This window comes from Aulonocara sp. 'chitande type north' Nkhata Bay, linkage group LG8 (genome assembly GCF_057382095.1).
Source record: "Aulonocara sp. 'chitande type north' Nkhata Bay isolate Kocher_YH1m ecotype deep benthic linkage group LG8, A_spYH_male_GT1.1, whole genome shotgun sequence".
NCBI classification, from domain to species: domain Eukaryota; kingdom Metazoa; phylum Chordata; class Actinopteri; order Cichliformes; family Cichlidae; genus Aulonocara; species Aulonocara sp. 'chitande type north' Nkhata Bay.
The window spans coordinates 1209539-1229371 of record NC_141351.1 but is presented as its reverse complement, the minus strand read 5'-3'; the positions used below and the strand labels follow the sequence as shown (position 1 = coordinate 1229371).

The window sequence follows — 19833 nt, the reverse complement described above, 5'->3', positions numbered from 1 at the left end:
ACCTGCGCCCCAGTTGTTGCCATATGAACCTAGGCAGCATAACTGTAATAGCTGTTAATTAAGAATCCATTAATTAGCCTTACTTAGTTTAAGAGCTGAGATTACACAACTTTTTAATTGCTCCCGTGATGTTCAGGCTGTGCTTAAGCCCAGATGTTTGCTATTAAACCTCTGATTCTCCCTCTTTCTTGTGGGAATCAACGCCTGCCGGGCTCCCTCATGAAATCCTCTGCAGGACTCCAGGCGCTTTGAGGGGATTGATGCCGATTTCAAAGAGCTGGCAAACGCTATGCACGAGACGCCCAACGTAGTGGAGGCCACCAACAAACCAGGCCTGTTTCGTAAACTGGAGGACATCCAGAGCAGGTGAAAGTTCAGCCAAGATCAGCGGTTCTCTGTTTCTTCCCCATACGTCTCACACAAACACACACACACATACTGACTCTGCATGTGCTGTGCTATTTCTACAGGCTTTCTCTGTGTGAAAAGGCTCTGGCAGAATACCTGGACACCAAGCGTCTGGCCTTTCCCAGATTTTACTTCATCTCTTCAGCTGATCTGCTGGACATCCTGTCTAATGGGACCAACCCACACCAGGTGGCTTCACAAATTTATGCCCAAGGGATGGCAGTGAATTTAATGCTTCAGTCTGTTCACACAGATGAGAAAAAAACAGTACTAACGTTTTCAGCTCTTTCTACAATTTACTTTACTAACAGTTTTCTAAAACTATGCTCCATCGTGTCATTAGGCTTTTGACTCACTGCTGCTGAATTTTGTAGTACATTTAGTGCCCACACAGGGGCAATGGTGCTTATAGTTTTGTATGTTACTCCAACCTCCATCATGAGTGCACTGGGTTTTTTTTGTCCTCAGAAAAATAAATAACTGTTAAAAACAACTCGCCATCAAAATCTCTTTCATCAGAAGCTAGCAGAGGTGTAGCAGAACACTGGTCCTGAAAAGCAACACTGTAACGTTTCAAACCGTGAGTGTAAATTGATCCCGAGCTGTGCGTTTGCTCAGGTCCAGAAGCATCTGTCCAAGCTGTTTGACAACATGGCTAAGATGCGATTTGAAACCGATGGAGAGGGGAATCCTTCGAAGATTGGTCAAGGCATGTACAGCAAGGAGGAAGAGTATGTCCCTTTCAATCAGTCCTGTGACTGCAGTGGACAGGTAAAAAGAGCCTTGGATATCACCATTTCTAGATGGATCCAAATGCTGAAGACGTTAATGGTGTTTATCTTTGTGACTTACTGCTGACATTGACAATTTTTCGAACCAGTCCTCTGTAATGATAGGAAATACACACACACACACACATTTAAAAAAATATATATAGAAAGAATCTGTTTTGCCCCTGGAGGTTTTGCATTTAAAGCTCATCAATTCATTCATTTTCCATTATATCCCGTAGTGTTTGCCTGACTCCACTTCCACTTTAATGCTTATTAATGGCCTCATTAGGGTCCACTGATAAGAGAGTACATCGGCGCTCATGTGACACACATTGCAATATTTTTTTGGTTTTTGTATTCAGGGATTTGCCTGTTTTTGTGTTTTCTCTGTAAGGTGGAGATGTGGTTAAACCGGGTGCTCGACACCATGCGCTCCACAGTTCGCCACGAGATGACCGAGGCAGTAATAGCCTATGAGGAAAAGCCTAGGGAGCAGTGGCTGTTTGACTATTCAGCTCAGGTAAATAGGTTTGGTTTGATGTATGATGCTGTGAAAAATATTTTCCCCCTTCCTGTGTTCTGTAACTCAAGCTTTCAAATTTTTCAAGTCTCTCAGATCATTGTGGATGAATGCCCCACTATTCTTTGCAGAATTGTTTCAATTCAGCCTCACTGGAAGGTTTCCAGACATGAAAGACCTGTTTTAAGATCATGCCAAAGCATCCCAATCGAATTTAAGTTCGGACTTACAACCAACCCAAAGCCATGGAAGTGCTCTCAAGCAAAGCAAGAGAAAATAACCCCTCAACCCCCATTCCTACACACTACAACCCTAATCTGATGAAGCCGAAAAAGGGACGTCACTACCGCCTGCAAAGGATAACGCTGCTCATCCACGTTGTTCAAGCGCTGAAGCAGAAAAGCAGGCCCAGACCGTGACACTACCTCCACTATGTTTGAATTGTAGTATGATGTTCTTGTTATAATATGCTGTGTTAGTTTTACACCAATCGTAATGGGACGCAAACCTTCCAGAAAGTTTGTTTTTTTCTTCTCAGCCCAGAGAATAAATATTCTCTGGATCCTCATTCTGCCAATCCTGATTGCCTAGTGATTGCAGTGACCACGTCGGACATAACATCTCACCCTTAAGTCACCTGTGCTACCACACAGACATAATTAAAACACCTTTTCTCACTTCAGAGCAAATCTGAACCTGTATATGGGTTATAGAGTCTCAATTTCTCATAGTGAGACATCAAAAGAAATGCTAGGAATGAAAACTTTAGGTTACTTGCATCATCCCAGTTCTTAGAGAAATTTAAAAACTAGTAGTTTTGTTATGTATTTAATCTGGTTATCTCTCTAAAAAGTAAAATTTGTTTGATGATCTGAAACATGTAAGTGAGAAATATACAAGTAAAAAAAACAGAAATTGAAAAGGGGACAAATATGTTTTCACAGATTTAACTGCTGACATCTATTATTTGGACTGGTACCAAATTCCTGTCTGGGCCTCTCATAGTTACTTTCACAAGCTTAAAAATCCTTTACATAGCCAATGTGTGACTGTGATAATGGACCACTTATTCTTACCTGAAAATGCTACATACCAGGTATCACTGATTCATGTGTGGCTACAGATGGAAGTTAGAGTGGTCACTTCCTACCTCTTTTCACTTGGTCTGATTTAGGGTTGGATGATCTGCTCATTGTTTTGATTATACTAATGCTGGGAAGTTCAACATGCACAGCAGTGCTATAAGTGTGTAACTCATACACATACATGCCTAGACACCTATGACATTTATCTATGTCATAGGTCTCAGTTATATGCAGAGAGATGAATTGAAACTACAGCAATGTAGATTAATTTTTTATGAATCTCATAAAAATGATCATATTAATTGAATGCATCATTGATTAGTTATTGTCAATAACTTTGGTAATCTTCGATCCTAGATATCATCATCACAGCCTTAGTCTGATTATTGTTCACATGATAATTTCTTTTATTTGTTATTTTTAATTGAGTCCTGTTATATGAAGCAAATTCCACATTTCTGGGATATTCTGTTATCTGGCTTCACTTACTCTAACATCAGCAGTGTTGCTAAGCAGTCCGCAAAGATGGTTATGAACTGAGACATGAATTCGATGAGGCCAACCCGGGGTTTCCACATCTGACTTTGAGGGCGTTCACAAATATGCTTCATAAACAACCTTAACTGCCCCTCAAACTGGGTGGTGGTACCAAATCTACAGAGAATAGCAATTAAAAAAAAAAAGTTAGGCCTTTATAGCAAAGTTAAAATCAATTCCATGATCAATAGTGTTTATGAAAGCAAGGATAAAAATATATTTAGCTTAAATTATTCCAGAAGTAACTGACAAAGACTGAAGGTCAATCTTTTAGTAATCCAAATAAATTTTTTGGGCAGGCTTTAAATTAAAAACTTAAAGTTAGCAATAAAAGCAGAACGGTCAAAATCAAAGCAGCAAAGCAGCAGAGACATAGAAATCTTGCCTTTTGAAAACAGCCTCTTCTAGAATTCCCACACACTCATTAGCATTTATTGTTAGATGCTATTGAGTTGTTTGATCTTCTAGCTCTTTCAGTCTTCATCCCCAAAGTTTGCAACACAAGCCCTTTGTCATTTTCACAGACTTTTGAAAGCTCACTTCAGAAAACTGCAAACTTCAGAGTGACAGAAAACGTTTTTCATTTTCTTACTTTTCAGTACGATTAGAATGTCCTAAACAAGTGAAGTGCCCTATTACAATTAGATGCAACTGTTTAGCTGCTGAATAGTTTTGGATGTGTACAACAAGCTACTCCTGAAGTTGTTTGGCACAAAAAAAGCTGTATTTTTTTGTGACACCAGCTGTGCACTACATCATCGGGTGTTCTTCAACCAATAAATAAATGAAAAACTGACTTTTTTGCAAAAAATACATTATAGTGAAATTGTTTATTTTACAAGTATAACAGGTGTTACATAAACCATACAACAGTGTATTTATAGCCTGAGATAGTTTGTAATGCCTGTATATCTGTATATTTGTATGGTGCGAACTTATCAGTCACACAGTAAATCACACACAGCTTTATTCTCCCTTTTGACACTAAAGAGGACCATGAATTACAAAATGAACATGATGCTCTTTCATTAACAGTAACTAGTGCTTGAGACCATAAGTTTATCAGAAAAGTATTTACTGAGGTCATAGGTTAGGAGAACCCAAGGATGTTTGTCTTGTAGACTCTCTTTGTAACCAGTGGAGATGCTCCTTGTTGGGCATAGATAGAATGCTTTCTTTTGGCTTGCATCACTCAGAAGCTAAGCTCATCTTTATTAGCTCATCTGTATACCTGATTTCTGTATACCCTCCAACCTTACCCTTTCCAGTTGCAAAGGTATTAGAAGGCTTCAACTGGAATTATTTTTAAATGCCAAGTCCATTAATACCCAGACAAAACAACACCTGCTCAGTCCATGTAGTGTTCCTTAAAGATGACTCTCCACATTTGTCAGGAACAACAGCCAAAACAAATCTGTTTTTCAGTTCAAATATTCCTTTACATCTCTTTCCATTGGTGGGGGTTTTTATGCAAAAACATATAGGGCCATATGTTTTGTGTGCCTTTGTTGGCACAATTCCTAGATTTGTTTTACATTTAGATGATGTTTTAGCTCAAAGTGAATACAAGTAAACTACCAGAGAGAATCAGAGTGGTTTCAATGTCTCTGACTCCCTTTTCAGGTGGCTTTGACCTGCACACAGATCTGGTGGACGTCTGACGTCACTATGGCTTTTGCACGTCTGGAGGAGGGCTACGACAACGCCATGAAGGAGTACTACAAAAAACAGGTCTCCCAGCTCAACACTCTTATCTCAATGCTGATTGGCCAACTTACACCGGGTGATCGGCAGAAGGTCATGACTATCTGCACCATCGATGTCCATGCCAGAGACGTCGTGGCCAAGATGATCACTCAGAAGGTGAGAGGGTCACGAGGGATACGTCTGCCAGAGCCAGTGCTCAAAAAATCTTATGCAGCTGCTGTATTTTTTGTGATGCTGTTACCAGTGAGTAATGAACTAAAGATATTCCAGCAAGTATGTCATTATCATAATTAGAAGGTGACAAAGCATATATTATTTTGGATTGTATCTCACTGTTTTTTTTAGGTGGAGAATTCTCAGGCCTTTGTGTGGCTGTCACAGCTGAGACACCGTTGGGATGAAAAGGAGAAGCATTGTCTTACTAACATCTGTGATGCCCAGTTTCTCTACTCCTACGAATACCTGGGAAACACACCGCGATTAGTCATCACTCCTCTAACAGATAGGTATGGAGGGCTTGGACAATTTTTTGTCTCTTTTTTCCCAGACAAAGAGGCAATGAAAAAAAGTGTCATGTCTATAACTTCTGTTCTCTGAATTTGATATACAAAACATATGGGATGGGGGATATCACACCCCGTGTATCCTGCCTGAAGACACCTCTATTCAAGCCTTTACGACAGATGACCTCTAATGATGTATTTGTGGTCCTGCCTAGACATATACACACCATCACAGTCATCCCTCTCTTTCAGGGAGCAGAAGTTGTAGACATAAGAGTTTGTTTCCTTTTAGCCAGTTCACTCAGTATAACACATACAGTATGGGACATATATGTTCTCTGCAGAACAGCCACTGAACTGGAGTCGGAGCACCAGCAGCCTAGTCCTTGGTAGACCCAAGAGAAGGGACACAATGATCCACCAAAGAGGCTGTCATGTCTAAATGATGGAACTCAGATTATTTTTGCCACAATACTCAACGACTTTGCTAGAAATGCCAGGATAACCAGTGGATATTCATAAAGTGCATACAGCCAACCTGGATGTTTGGTAGATTTGAGTGGGAACCTTAGCTTGTGGGTCCTTTATTCAAAAGGGCTAGGCTTGTTACTATGGCTCTTTAGGTTGTCAACGTTTTTTTAAACACTGTATTAAAGGTATTTCAGATTTGTACATTATTTGCTTTAAAACAAGAACCATACTGCTGGGGTTTGATTACACATCGATGCAGACAGTGTGTGAAAAAAACTATAACTGAAACCACAGGATTTATACAAAGGTTGAAAAAGCTTTGTAAAAATCTTGAGTTAAAGCCTAGAAAAGTGTCGTTCTGTTGGAGACTGCCACTCATAAGACCAGGCAACATTTTTCTCTGTGAACTGTTCTTACAGGAGTGTGGCTTTCTGCTGCTGTAGCCCTTCTGCTTTAAAGGTTGACATGTTGTGGATTGAAAGCTGCTTTTCTTTTTATTTCTCAGTTGTTACAACTGGATACTTGAGTTACTGTTGTTCTGTCAGCTTGAAGCAGTCTGACCATTTATCTCTCATCTCTGATATCAACCGGGCATTTTGGCCAAGAGAGCGGACACTGGCTGGATAGGATCAGTCCTAGAAAGCAAAGGTCTTAAAATGAAGCCACTCTCTGAATTCTTATGTATGTAGAAGAATCCAAAGATTAACTGGCCTGCTGTGTTGAGGAGAGGAAGTTTAGCAGTAAATAAAAAAGTAAATGAAAAACAACCAAGAATACTTACTGTGTAGTACTCTACAGGTGCTGTTTTGCAGGAAACTTGAGTGCTTTTCAAAAATCCATTTGTACTAATAGTCTTCTTCCCTTGTCACTGAGAAGAAAATGGAGGTTTCTCATCTGATAATCACCATCTGATGCTTTGGAAGCATCTTCATTTGAATCATTATGCACACCCACCACAAGTAAAATCTTTCAGCTCAACTCTGCATGGTCACTGTGCCAGCTGCTGGTTTGTTCGTGCCCACATGTTTTTGCAGGGTTAGTTAAGCTACAGAGAGTTGAATACCTGCCTCTCAGAGTCCTTTTGCGAACCGCAGTGTTTGACTGTATGGTTTTCCAAGCTGACCAGTATTCCCTTTGAAGCTTGAACAAAGCATAAACAATGGGCTTTGATGGCATCATCAGCAGCCGTGGAGCAAGGCTTCACCATATGGTGCATGCCCTCGCTGTGACTCACACAGTTTGCCACTGGCTTTCATTGAAACAATGGGCCATAGACCAGGGGGCGAGGTGTCAAATCCTTTAATCCATGACTTGAGAAAATGGCTAAAATAGTGTTTGCTACATGAATTGTTACACAATTCTTCACATCAGAGTCAACAAGAGAAAAACACAACCTGACATCCACAGGCACCACAGTAGCATAGAGTAAAATCCACGTTTTTATCTTAACACTACATGCAGATTTCTGTGTATACTAACATATCTTAAATGGTTAGTTTATCTAAAGTATGAAACCATTATCTTTATCAAAGTTCAGCAAGTTTATATTATATGACATCAATTTTGCAATTCAGAAGAACTTTGTTAGAGATGGAACAAAGCTGTGAGATACGATGCAAGAGGATGACAAGGCAATACAAAAAAACCTATAAATATGATTTAGACTAAATCAGCAGCACTGTTGTAGTGCAGTGCAAGCTATGAAAATCAGTCCTTGGACACACAAGAAACCAATGCACCCTGAGAACTGGAGCAATACTGAAAAGATGTCTAAACAGTATTTAGATTTCCTTTAAAAGTGAGGGAGGAGGCCCCGGGGCAGACCCAGGACACACTGGAGAGATTATATCTCTCGGCTGGCCTGGGAACGCCTTGGTGTTCCCCCGGACAAGCTGGAGGAGGTGGCTGGAGAGAGGGAGGTCTGGGCTTTTCTGCCTGGACTGCTGCCCCTGCAACCCGGTCCTGGATAAGCAGAAGAAAATGGATGGATGGATGGTGAAAGATGGAAATATATTTTTCTGTAATTATGGCAAAAAAGAAAAATACATCTCAGAGTTTACTACAGAATCATTTATTTATACTGGCTATCGTCAGGCTTGACTTAGCACCACATGAACCTCTACCTGCTGAAGGGTTCTGGTCAGAGTAACCCGCAACTTTGCAGAATAATAAAAATTTAAACAAAAAAAATGTCACAATGAGACGGGTGGTCCATGAGGTAAAATGTATGGAAGTGGGATCACTCCATCCATTTGTCTGTAAGACCTCTGCGAACTCTTCAGGCAGCCAGTAGTAGCTGTAGCTTGTAGCTTTTCCTAGCATGTAGGAACAATAATTCTTGATTTCAAATAAAGGGCACACTGGATGTTGCATTAATTCACTTCACCATCTTGTGGTTAAAACTGGTACTACAGAAAAGTACAACCGGGCCCTATTTCAGCTTAAGTTGATATATCTTTAACACGGCATATTTTGGACATAAGGTCATACCAGATATTTTTTCATATACTGTTGATAGCCTTAGTTAATTTTGAAAGTTTTTAAGCAATCTTTCAATGCTGCGATTTACAAGTCCATTTAAAAGACACTATTAATTTATTAATTACCCTCTCATGACAAATCAGAATGCTTTCTGTGACAAGGCTCTACAGCATCGGTTTACATGAAAGCAGGCAAACAGAATTTCTTAATTACTGACATTGCTGCGTTTATCAAAGCCTTTGTCACTTAAGATTTTAAACATTAATATTGTCTAGAAGAAATGTGAATTCTTAAGCAGTATGTGAATTCGTTCACATGACCTCTGTGTGATTATGTACCACAAGGTGGCTATTTTCAATCTGTTGTGCTCACTTTCTGCAGCAGGATAATTAGGCTAAAGGAAGTGACTCTAATCTATAACAGCGTGTATGTTATCAGCGTAATGTTTGCACTCACTCAATACTCCAAAGCTGCACCATTATGCAAAATGTCAACCCCCACCCCATACACACACACACACACACACGCACGCACGCACGCACACACACACACACACACACACACACACACACACACACACACACACAGGAGTGGAGGGAGAATGAGTCAGACAGGTAGGCTGATATATAGCTGTTCTTCTTAAAGACACTGTAATAAAATAAGTCACCTTATCGCAACCCTGTTTAGTTTCACTCTTTCCTATCTTGCTTTAGTTATTCAGTGCAGACCATCCTTATCCAGCCTCCTTGATGACTTAGTGTGAGATTTCTGGCCGTATTTTAGCGAAGAGTCGTGAAGCTGATTGGCTCTGATACACTGTATACAGATGGCATCATTTGTCTTCTCTGACTTCTATCTCTCGTTACGCTTCCCGATATTTTCCCCTTCCATACATCATCTATTAACCAGCAGCTTATTAAAACAACTGCTGTGTTGATATTTAAGGCAAACCAGCGTGTTCACTGCTGTGATCAATGGAGTCCTGATTGTCAGTTCACATTCGCAGTGCTTCTGCTTTTTATTGACACTAGCTGGGCAGACTGCTTGCTAGTCCTGACAGGTTGTGGAGCAGAAGCAATCAATGGTGTCACTAATCAGCCTGTGTCATAATCAAAGCACAGGAACAGATTATATTATCATATAATAAAATTATGTACAGTGACAGCTGAGACAACACCAAGACATTGTCAGTGCTGGTTATAGGACAACGCAGGGTTGTTTTTTGTCATGTTAATAGCTGCGTGCAGTTCTTGTAATGCGGTGGCAGAAACCCAAGCTTTTTTCTCCTATTGTGCATTTATTATAAGAGAGTGTGGATGATTTAACAGGATTGTATTGTTGCAGTGACCGGGGAAGAAAGTCCTCTGCATTCAGCTCTTTCGCTGCGTGCTGGTTCGGCTGTGTGAGGGACAGGAGCATTGTTCTTAAGTGAATTGGTGTAATGTCATGCTGATCACTGATGCCACTTTGTATTTTGATTTGACACGGAGGACTTCAGTGTCTCATTAAGCCACCTGTAAATCATGCACTCAGTCCAAATTTTGGTTTTCAGGCTTTGAAGACAATGTCTTTATTCAAATCCTTATTATGGTCCTCAGACACACAGGCAGCAACGTGCAGGTTCCCACACAGAATAGTATGTTTTTGTTTTCTTATATCAGTATTTACAGCAGAAGTAGTGCTGGTAGCTGGTAGCACCTATACAGTCGCCCTAAAGCAAACAGTGGCAAACACATTTGTTCAGTTTACTGTTTACTGAAAAGCATGTTCATGCACACTGACATACCCATGCTAAAAACCTTGGGCTCCTGCATGTGTTTTCACAGAGTTTTGGCCAGAATTAGCAACTGTGAAATTTCAGTTCCTCAGCATTCATTATTTTGACACATAAAAATATAGAGCGTGTTCTGGGTTTAAACTTGCACAGAAGCAAGAGCCTTCTGTAGAGACGTTTTACTCCCGAAACTGTGATTTCATGTTTAAGTTTCCTATCTTTGTGCTCAACCAGAGAACCGACTTATATGGATGTGCGTGGACTGTAGTAATGCAACTAGAAATATCTCCACTATGTTTAGATGCTACATCACACTGACTCAGTCCCTCCACCTGACAATGAGTGGAGCTCCAGCTGGGCCTGCAGGCACGGGGAAGACTGAGACTACCAAAGACTTGGGACGGGCCCTGGGAATCATGGTGTACGTGTTTAACTGCTCCGAGCAGATGGACTACAAGGTGAGCAAGCGTGCATGAGCACAAGCTTCTGTGTTTGAGCCCACGCACAGAGCCAATGTGCGTTCGCAGCATGTGTGTTTCTTTTCATCTTTGCCTTTGTCAGCGATATGGTATGCATTTGTCATTAAAGTTGTCAACCTACCTTTATGCCCTTCTCTTTTCATCTTTGTTCTTTTCATCTTCTGTTTGCTTTCCCCTTGAAAGAATAGCTGATTAAGTAAACCCCCATTGTTATTGCTTTACCAAACCTTGTCAAAAACCCTTCTCTGTATTCAGCCTCCGCCTGCCTTTATTATGCTTTTATATTTCACTCATATTTTCTGCATATTGAGGGGTCAACGGAGACATAAACGCAATCTTACAATCCAGCTTGCTCCTGCTTCCACTAGACAGGGGAATCATTATATTATAGAGGTGTCCGGCACACCTATAAACTCCAAAGCTCTTGTGTACAGATAGATGTGCTAATACACATGTGCGCTTCAACATTTCGCAGAGCCCTGCATTGTTAGTCATATTGAGTTACGCACATACACAACTTAAATCAATCCTCCGGTCAGCTCCAGTCCACGTCAAGGAGGCTTCGCTCTTTCTGCTTGTAATTGGAGTCAACGGCCTGCTTCATCTTGGTCTCAGGGGGGCTGTTCACCTGCTCTCGAGCCAGTGTTAAGGGTAGCTGTAATGTGTGCAGGCAATATTTTAGCCTTCTTTTTGTTGCCATCAGCCCCTGTTTTTACTAGTGTGACGCTTTGTTTGTGTTATTATTCACAAACTTGCATGTCTCTGTAGTAGCTATGACAAAACTGTTTTTTCATATATCTTCTGTGTAATTGCTGATACATATGCGTCTCCCTTTCCACGTCTTACCAGTCAGACTGGATCTGAATCTGACTGGCTTCCTGCCCCAATGTGTCTGAATATTTGTCTCTTCGTGTCCACAGTCCTGTGGGAACATCTACAAAGGCCTGGCTCAGACAGGAGCTTGGGGCTGCTTTGACGAGTTTAACAGGATATCTGTGGAGGTGCTTTCTGTGGTGGCTGTACAGGTACGATTCCCTCCCCCTCCCCCTCAGGTATTTGCAGGTGGAGTTGATTGAGAGCACCGTGTGTGCATTTTATTTGTGGTCCAACTCAATCAAGCTCTAGTGAAAAGCCCTTGAAAACACTGCTGTTCGAGGAAACGGCCTCTTCATAACCAATTCCAAGTATAATCTTTTCAGCTATAACACTAATGTACCAAGGCTGCCACCTTTGCACCCCAGAGCTTCTTTATAATTGGAGCCTTCTGTGATCTGATTTGAGAGTTGAAGAGGGAAAACTGCCTCCCCAGCTTAACTTTGCAAGCAACATTAGTAGCAATCTTTGCAACTCAGATGGACTGACATGAAACACTCAGAGAACAGATAGCAAAATATTCTTTATTTGCCAACAAAATGTAGAAAAATCATCTTACAGTTTTTCCTGATACAACTGACCCCCTACAAGTCAGTCAGAACCTTCAACCTGGCCTTTTGTCATCCATAAATTAAAAACAGAACAAAACAAAAAACACCATAATATTTTTTAACCTTCTAATGATTTTTTTTTACATAATTTTCAGTTTTCCTATAATTCAGTTATAAATCACATGATACCCACCCAAATGCAGGCTCTCGGGGAGGCAGAAGTTTCAAAAAACTAACCTTTATTTCAGCAAAAGCAAAGTCCAAGCAGTGATGAGCAGTGGAAGTTAATGGAAACTAAAATACAAAACAACTGGCTGAAAGAACCCGAGGTGAGATAACAGACACCGTGACGAGGACTAAAGTGAACACACGGGACTACCTCTACACAAGATGGGTAATGAGACTCAGCTGATAGTGATCAAAGACAAGTCAGGAGGGTAAATAATACTAAATGCAAGACACTAGAGATAAATAACTCCCAAAATCAACAGGAAGCGAGGCGTGGGAAGCACATGAATGAACTTAATATGAGGGAACTGACAGAAGAGGATAGAAAAAGAAACACTGAGGTTAGAGCTAAACTTGGATACAAACTGGAAATAAGAACTCAAGACTCAAGGAAATACATACAAGCATACCAGAAGCAAATATAAACACTAAGTATGCTGACAAATATGTTGTGATTGGTTGGTAAACAACGACCCATTACAGCACAATTCAAAGTGTTCACTAATAGGAACTGGTAGGTCGTTGGACTGCTTTCCATCTTTTACAAAACAGAGGATAAAGATGTTAATCTTTATGTTAACATAAAGATTAACATCTTTATGTTTACTGTATGTTTACTTGTCTGATTAATTGGTTTGAAAAACAAACAGTACTTCATAAATGTATGTGGGGAACCTGACAGCTGTGCACGTATTGTACCCATAATTTTGGGCAGTATATTACAACCTCAGTGATCCACCAGGCCTAAAAATGGTGGAACTGCTATTTACACATATGCAGCCTGAAAAACTATAAGGCAGTTAAAAAATGGACTATAAAAAACTAGGGAAATTTAAATTAGTAGTACTGTTTTACCTGTTTTGCTGATGCCCATCCACTTATGTCCACTAATAAAGGTAAGCTATCATTCATATATCAAAAAGGTCTACTTTGATTTGGTATTTTCCCAGAATTGGAAAACATATAAAGTCCTTGCTGCCACTCGCTTTGTATTTCCAGAGCTGCACATACAAAGCTCCTCTGTTCTCTCTGTGCCACTGCACAATCACTAATTAGTGTAAAGGAAGTGGGTTGCGCTACATGACTCGAGTGCATGAATCGAGTGCACCATTAAATTGTATTGAATCACCCCACCCCCACAGTTGCAGCATCCACTGGGTATAACAACATTTTCTTGAAAGAAGCCCTTGGGTAAAGTGGTCACATAGTGGCCAAACCTGGTTTTCAGTTGGTCTTACTGATCTCAAGTGGCCTAAAATTGATTGGTGAATTAACGTTTGTGCTTCACAGTAGGGTTAATTATTTCCCCAGAAGAAGCTGGGATAGTGCTCTTTTTTTACTACATGGAGCTCTGTGAATGACCTGAACTGATCATTCTTTATAGTTATGCTCCTTTTCTCTCTTCACTTCATGCAAAATGACACATGTGGAGAAAAAAAAAGACTCTACACCGAGCATCGTATACTCTGTGTGACCTACAGTAGCTAACCCTCTGAGAATAGCACTCTTTTGAGAAATCAGCCATACTCTGCGTGTTTCAGCTGATTCTAGCTTTTCAGCTATCTTCCATTCTGTTATCCACGATCAAAGAGATCCTCTCTCTGTGGTTTCACAAGTCCCTGTGCTGTACTCCAATCCTGCCTACCGTTGGTCCTGACTCTATCTTCATGCATGTACACTACTGTCAAAGCAAAATGTACACAGTTGATAAGGATGCTGATTGCGATCATGATGATAATGGAGATAGAGCTCCTCAAAGGATCATTATTCACCCCTAGACTTAGCAGTCACTCCTCTGCCCTTCTCCCTGTAGCAGAAATGAAAGTCAAGCAGTCTTCCTTCATAAGCCATAGAAGTCTACAGTACTTAGAGAATTTTAAAGTGCCAGAAGAATGAATTGGTGTTGCGTGGTGTAATGAATAATAAATCACGGTGGCTCCTACGTGGAGAAGTAGACCCAGAGAATGAGCGTCAAACTCCTGCTGTGAGAGCTGGCAGCCCACTCCAGCGCTCAGCCTTCCTGAGAGGAGCCAACACAGAGCCATCTCCCACCATACCACATGCACCTAATCCATCTTCTTACAGATGGATTAGGTGCGCGTGGCATTGCACAGTGACAAACGTGGCTGAGGCCTGGGCCTGGACCAGTTCTACATTAAATAAAGCTGAAACCAACCAAAGGCCTGCAGTTGTTATAACATGGAGATGGCTTGGTGGGGTTCTGCCTCGGTTACATCAAACACTGAATGTGTTTTATTTTGTTTTATTGAAGCCACTAGCTCCAGAGAGGAAAAAAGAATGGAGCTGGACCTCTCTGGATCATACCTCTTTTCTTGAGCTTCTTTTAAATGTGATTTTTGTGTTTTACTTCCCTTCCTATCCCTGTAGGATAGCAGTGGTGAGCTGCTGCCATTTCATATAAAACACAAGCTCCTCTGATGTTGTCCTAAAAACTTTTATTTCTTCTTTTTTTTTTGTCTGATGCAGCTTCCCTGTTTGTTTTTGCATTCCCCCCTCCTGCCTCTCCCCATTGCGTTAGTATGACTGAGTGATCTGTAGCCGAGTACTCATCCATGAAGAGATGTTCCTCCTCTTTCCAGCTGTCGACTCGCTGTTCTACCGCTCGCATGTTAAATTCATAAAGCTTCTTACAGGCTGGGATTCAGAGTTTTAGGCCGAGACACACACATGCATGCACGTATACACACTCACAGAAAGTTCATTTCTGATATCTCATTCCCTCATAATGTAGACAAGCAGGGCTTTGGTAGTTCATCCATCCAGTGAACCCTGGCTGATAACATGCTCATACTATTGATGAAATTGCGTCCCTTTGCAAAAAAAGTTGCATGCTGCATAACAATTTGACAGGCTGTTGCAAATCGACTCTGCTGTGTGCTTGGTGATATTAATAATATGTTAATGAGAGTTGCACTTGATATCAACTGTGTTTCAGATAGTTTCGGCTTGGCGTGGTTTGGTAGGGAGCCGGTGGCAATCATAGCTATTACCCGCATGTAGATGCCACATTGGTTGGAATTTTTATTACAAAGGTGTGTCAGTGAGGCCGCCATATTGGATGAGCGAGCCTGTATATTTCTCAAGGCAGACTAGAGATGGACCGATCCGATATTACGTATCGGTATCGGTCTGATACTGACGTGAATTACTGGATCGGATATCGGAGAGAAATAAAGCTCAAAGACATACTTTTCTTTCTTATTCTCATTTAAAATGTCTAGCTTTTTATAAATAATTATCTGAATCTTACACCCAAAGTTTTAATCTTATGTAAAATATATAGAAGTCCATTACTGTATATAGTAACTGTTAAGTCTAATATACCCTAGTAAGCTAGTTCTTTTTCCTTTGGGAAGATACCATCTGTGCAGTCTGCAATTCTGTAGAAGAAAGATGTTGAATCCATTTAATTATTCTTGAAAAATAATTTATTTCTGTGCATTTTTTTTCACGCTGCATCAAATTAAAGTTGACTACGTCAATTAAGCATCATGAGGTGGAGGGTGGGGGGTAGTTCCCTATTTTTTTTTTCTGGGAGTTTGCAACCCTATTAGTTGGGTTGCTTAATTTTTCTGCTAAGTACTCTTTAAAATACCAGAATAGGGAGGATGGAGTAGGTTTAAGTTTATTAGATTGATCAGTTTTGCTGAACTATGAAATATTTTGGGTGCAGTATATTTTTTACATACAGGTATAACAGAATAGCTTTAGTGTTGTTGTTTATTTAAACTTGAGTATGAACTTATACAAAATGCAGCAAGATATTAAAAAAACAGTTTTATTGATTAAAAAACACTATATCGGATTCATATTGGTATCGGCCGATATCCAAATTTATGATATCGGTATCGGACATAAAAAAGTGGTATCGTGCCATCTCTAAGGCAGACATGCTGAATTTTCATCCAGCTTACCAGCTGTTAGGTTTGTTACAAATGCTATAACTGTATCCATTCATCAAAAGTTGATTTTCAGTGTTCCAAAATAGAATGTTAAAATGACTGTAAAGACATGTCCACACCGCAAGAGATTTATAGCGACACGGTAACCAGAAACCAAAGAGAGTGAATATTTGGTGAGTTCCAGATGTGTGACTGAAGAAACTACCAATGAAAGTGAGAAATACTGTTGAATGAAAAATCATGGCACCATGGACCCAAGTCCTGCAGGGATAGCACTGTTGGGAGAGTAGTTGGCCAAAGACTTTTTGACAACTATTGGATGGATTTCTATAAAATTCTGTACAAACAGTTTTGGTGCCTAGAGGATGGATTATGGAAAGTTTGGTCACCCTCGAAATTTCATTAGTGCCTTGAACATGTAGGAACCTGACGGTATTGAATTGGAATAACTGTGCAAAGATTGCATATTAGCACTTCTGATTCAACACATTAGTTGATGTATGTAATGACTTGATTATATATCCGTGTTATGCTTTGGCATGTATGTAGTTATGTAGTTGGTGCATTGTCATGTAAATCCTCCGTGGACAAGTCCAATGTCTGTTGGCCACAATAGACAGACACAGACACTCTGTCAGTTTACCAAATGTCATGGCTCTGACCCAAGCGGGCACTAGCAGACACTGATGCAAAAAGTATACAGTAACCAATGCTGTACTAAGTAAAAGTGAGTATTAGCAGTTTAACATTCTCATTGTATTTTTTCATTATTATTCATTAATTAGCTTAAAAATAATTTTAACATGCCGTTTTTTAAACTGTGACCAAAAAAGCCGAGCAACACCATGTAATTTGTCACAATGTATCACATGATTTTGACTTAAATGATGATTAAAAACACATTTTTGTATTTGTTTTTTTTAAATTGTGGTAGACAGAGTGTGCCCTTTTTACTGCTTGGGAACATACACTATATACCCCTTTAATCCTCAAAAATGGGGCTAAAAAATGTTTGTGTGTTGGCATCCAGTTGCGACAGTTAATTCCATTTTGTATTATCTTTGAAATTAGGTCAAAAGCATCCAAGATGCCATCCGCGATAAGAAGCAGAGATTTAACTTCATGGGAGAGGAAGTGAATCTTTGTCCCTCTGTTGGAATCTTCATCACAATGAACCCAGGCTACGCTGGCAGGACCGAGCTTCCTGAGAATCTCAAAGCTCTGTTCAGGTAGGCCAAAAGATCTTCATAATGTGTACGCTTATTTGGATCATTCAGCTTGATCCTTTCATTTATTTCAGCTGGGTTAAATGGTAAAATGGTAAATGGCCTGTGTTTATATAGCGCTTTACTAGTCCCTAAGGACCCCAAAGCGCTTTACATATCCAGTCATCCACCCATTCACGCACACATTCACACACTGGTGATGGCAAGCTACATTGTAGCCACAGCCACCCTGGGGCGCACTGACAGAGGCGAGGCTGCCGGACACTGGCGCCACCTGGGTTAATCCATCTGTTAATATTTAATCCTGGGTTTACTCATGCATCAAGAGTACAAGTCATACCAAAATTCTGGAAAGAGTCCAGACCCCGAGCCACTAAAGTGGTTCAGACTCCCTAAGTCTATTTACTCAAATTACCAAAATTGATACGTAGGGACTGTTTCTTCAGCATAATGTAGGCCTAATGAAAAGTGCCAACTGTGTTTTCTGTGGATTATCAGGAGAACATGTTTGTATGGACAAATGCAACTTTTGTACATTCAGGTGATGATTCTGTGTCATTAAACGGGTTTAATTTAAAATATCACATAACTGATCCTTCTTTTAGGCTGACTAAATATTAAATAACTGTTTAAATAACATAAAGGTAAAAAACAACAAAAAAGTTGAACATTGTAATATCTCAGGTTAATGTTGGAGTGGACATTCACTGATAAGCTGTGTTTGCATACGTGTTACTGGAGAAGAGCTGTGCCGCTTTTCTTAAATAATTGTAATGGATTCAGACCTGTATGTTGACATTGTTCTATTTTTTGCAGTGTATGAACAATATCCCTATAGTGCAGTGAAAAAATGTTTGTCCCGTTCCAAGTAAACACAGAGTACAGTTTTTGAATGATGATTTCATTTGTTAAGAGAAAAGGGTATACAACCTGTGTGCCTCCCTTAAACTAACTGGCTTTGCCACCCTTAGCAGCAAAAACTGCAATTAGGCATTTGCGATAACTGGCAACGAGTCTGTCTTTCAGATCACTGTGAAGACAATACTTAACAGAATAGTTTTAATTCAGGGTTTCGAGTGTGTGAACGGGACTCAAACCTTCCATAAAGTTCAGCTTTTCAATCAATCAATCAATCAATCAATCAATCAAGGCTTTTTTCTCATTAGTCCGCAGGGCTGTATGACTGTAGCCCAGGTAGTAGACCAGGACACCTATTTATCGGAAGGTTGGCGGTTTGATCCCTGTCTGCTCAAGTTTGCATGCTAAATATCCTTGGGGAAGATTCTAACACCGAGTTGCTGTCCGATGCATCCATCGTAGTATGAATGTGTGTGAATGGTAGATAGAAGCACTTACGTAGAGCACAGAAAAAAGTGCTCGTATGGATGGGTGAATGAAGCGAGTTGTGCAAGGTGAGTGCTCAAATAGAGTAGAAAAGAGCTACATAAGAACCATCCATGATGTACTGTAGTGCAGGTGACAAAGGATTTCTCCATATGGCAGCCATATGGAAATTAACTGCAGTGTTTTTTTTTCTCTTTTTTTCCATATGGGTATGAACAAACAACTTAAAGTCACTGCCTTCTTTACATTTGTACACAGACCTTGTGCCATGGTGGTGCCGGACTTTGAGCTCATCTGTGAAATCATGCTGGTGGCTGAAGGCTTCCTTAATGCCCGGGTCCTTGCTAGGAAGTTTATCACCCTCTATACGCTGTGCAAAGAGCTGCTGTCTAAACAGGTATTGCTTGCTTCATTCGATGTAACGCAGCCGATGTGGTTAGTAAAACCCAGATCCATTGCCATTTATAAACTGAGCAGCTGACACAAAGTTCTTTTTATAATTGCGGCTTCTGATAAAGGAATGACTCAGAGGCTCCATACAAGAGCTAACCTTGTGACCAACCGTTCGGGTGAAGTAACACATGCATATAAATAAGAAGCTGCAGGGGGATTGGATGTTATTTCATCAACATTTTTCTTTAATCTATTTTACCCTGCTCCTGTTTTACATGTTATGCCATCATTTACGTTTTTTTAAAAAAGCAATAAAACCACTCACAGTGCTGACTAATAGCTACACAGGTGCTCCTTAGCTTAGGTAAGTGATTTTATGAGCCCTCAATTCTGGATGAATTTCCCATGACCACAGGTCTGTTTAAGTGTCATAGCACACTAATTTCTTTTTATGGCTGTTTTATGAATCTCTAGTTCTTCAGAAATGTTTTAAAATTACCTTTTTAGGTTTTCTTTGCCTGGGTTTTCCAACATTAGCAACTTAGGCAATGAAATGA

General features: G+C 40.2%; 1 protein-coding gene across 1 annotated transcript in view; it reads left to right on the top strand.

Moving 5' to 3' along the window:
• Positions 1-19833, top strand: part of dnah9 (dynein, axonemal, heavy chain 9) — a 179360-nt gene that overhangs the window by 35674 nt on the left and 123853 nt on the right. The window contains exons 27-36 of the mRNA XM_086304951.1: positions 236-366; positions 471-597; positions 1027-1179; positions 1576-1701; positions 4947-5186; positions 5376-5536; positions 10561-10717; positions 11659-11763; positions 17385-17542; positions 19142-19280. Of these exons, the coding sequence (XP_086161077.1) occupies positions 236-366; positions 471-597; positions 1027-1179; positions 1576-1701; positions 4947-5186; positions 5376-5536; positions 10561-10717; positions 11659-11763; positions 17385-17542; positions 19142-19280 (1497 nt within the window). The remainder of the gene's footprint in view (positions 1-235; positions 367-470; positions 598-1026; positions 1180-1575; positions 1702-4946; positions 5187-5375; positions 5537-10560; positions 10718-11658; positions 11764-17384; positions 17543-19141; positions 19281-19833) is intronic.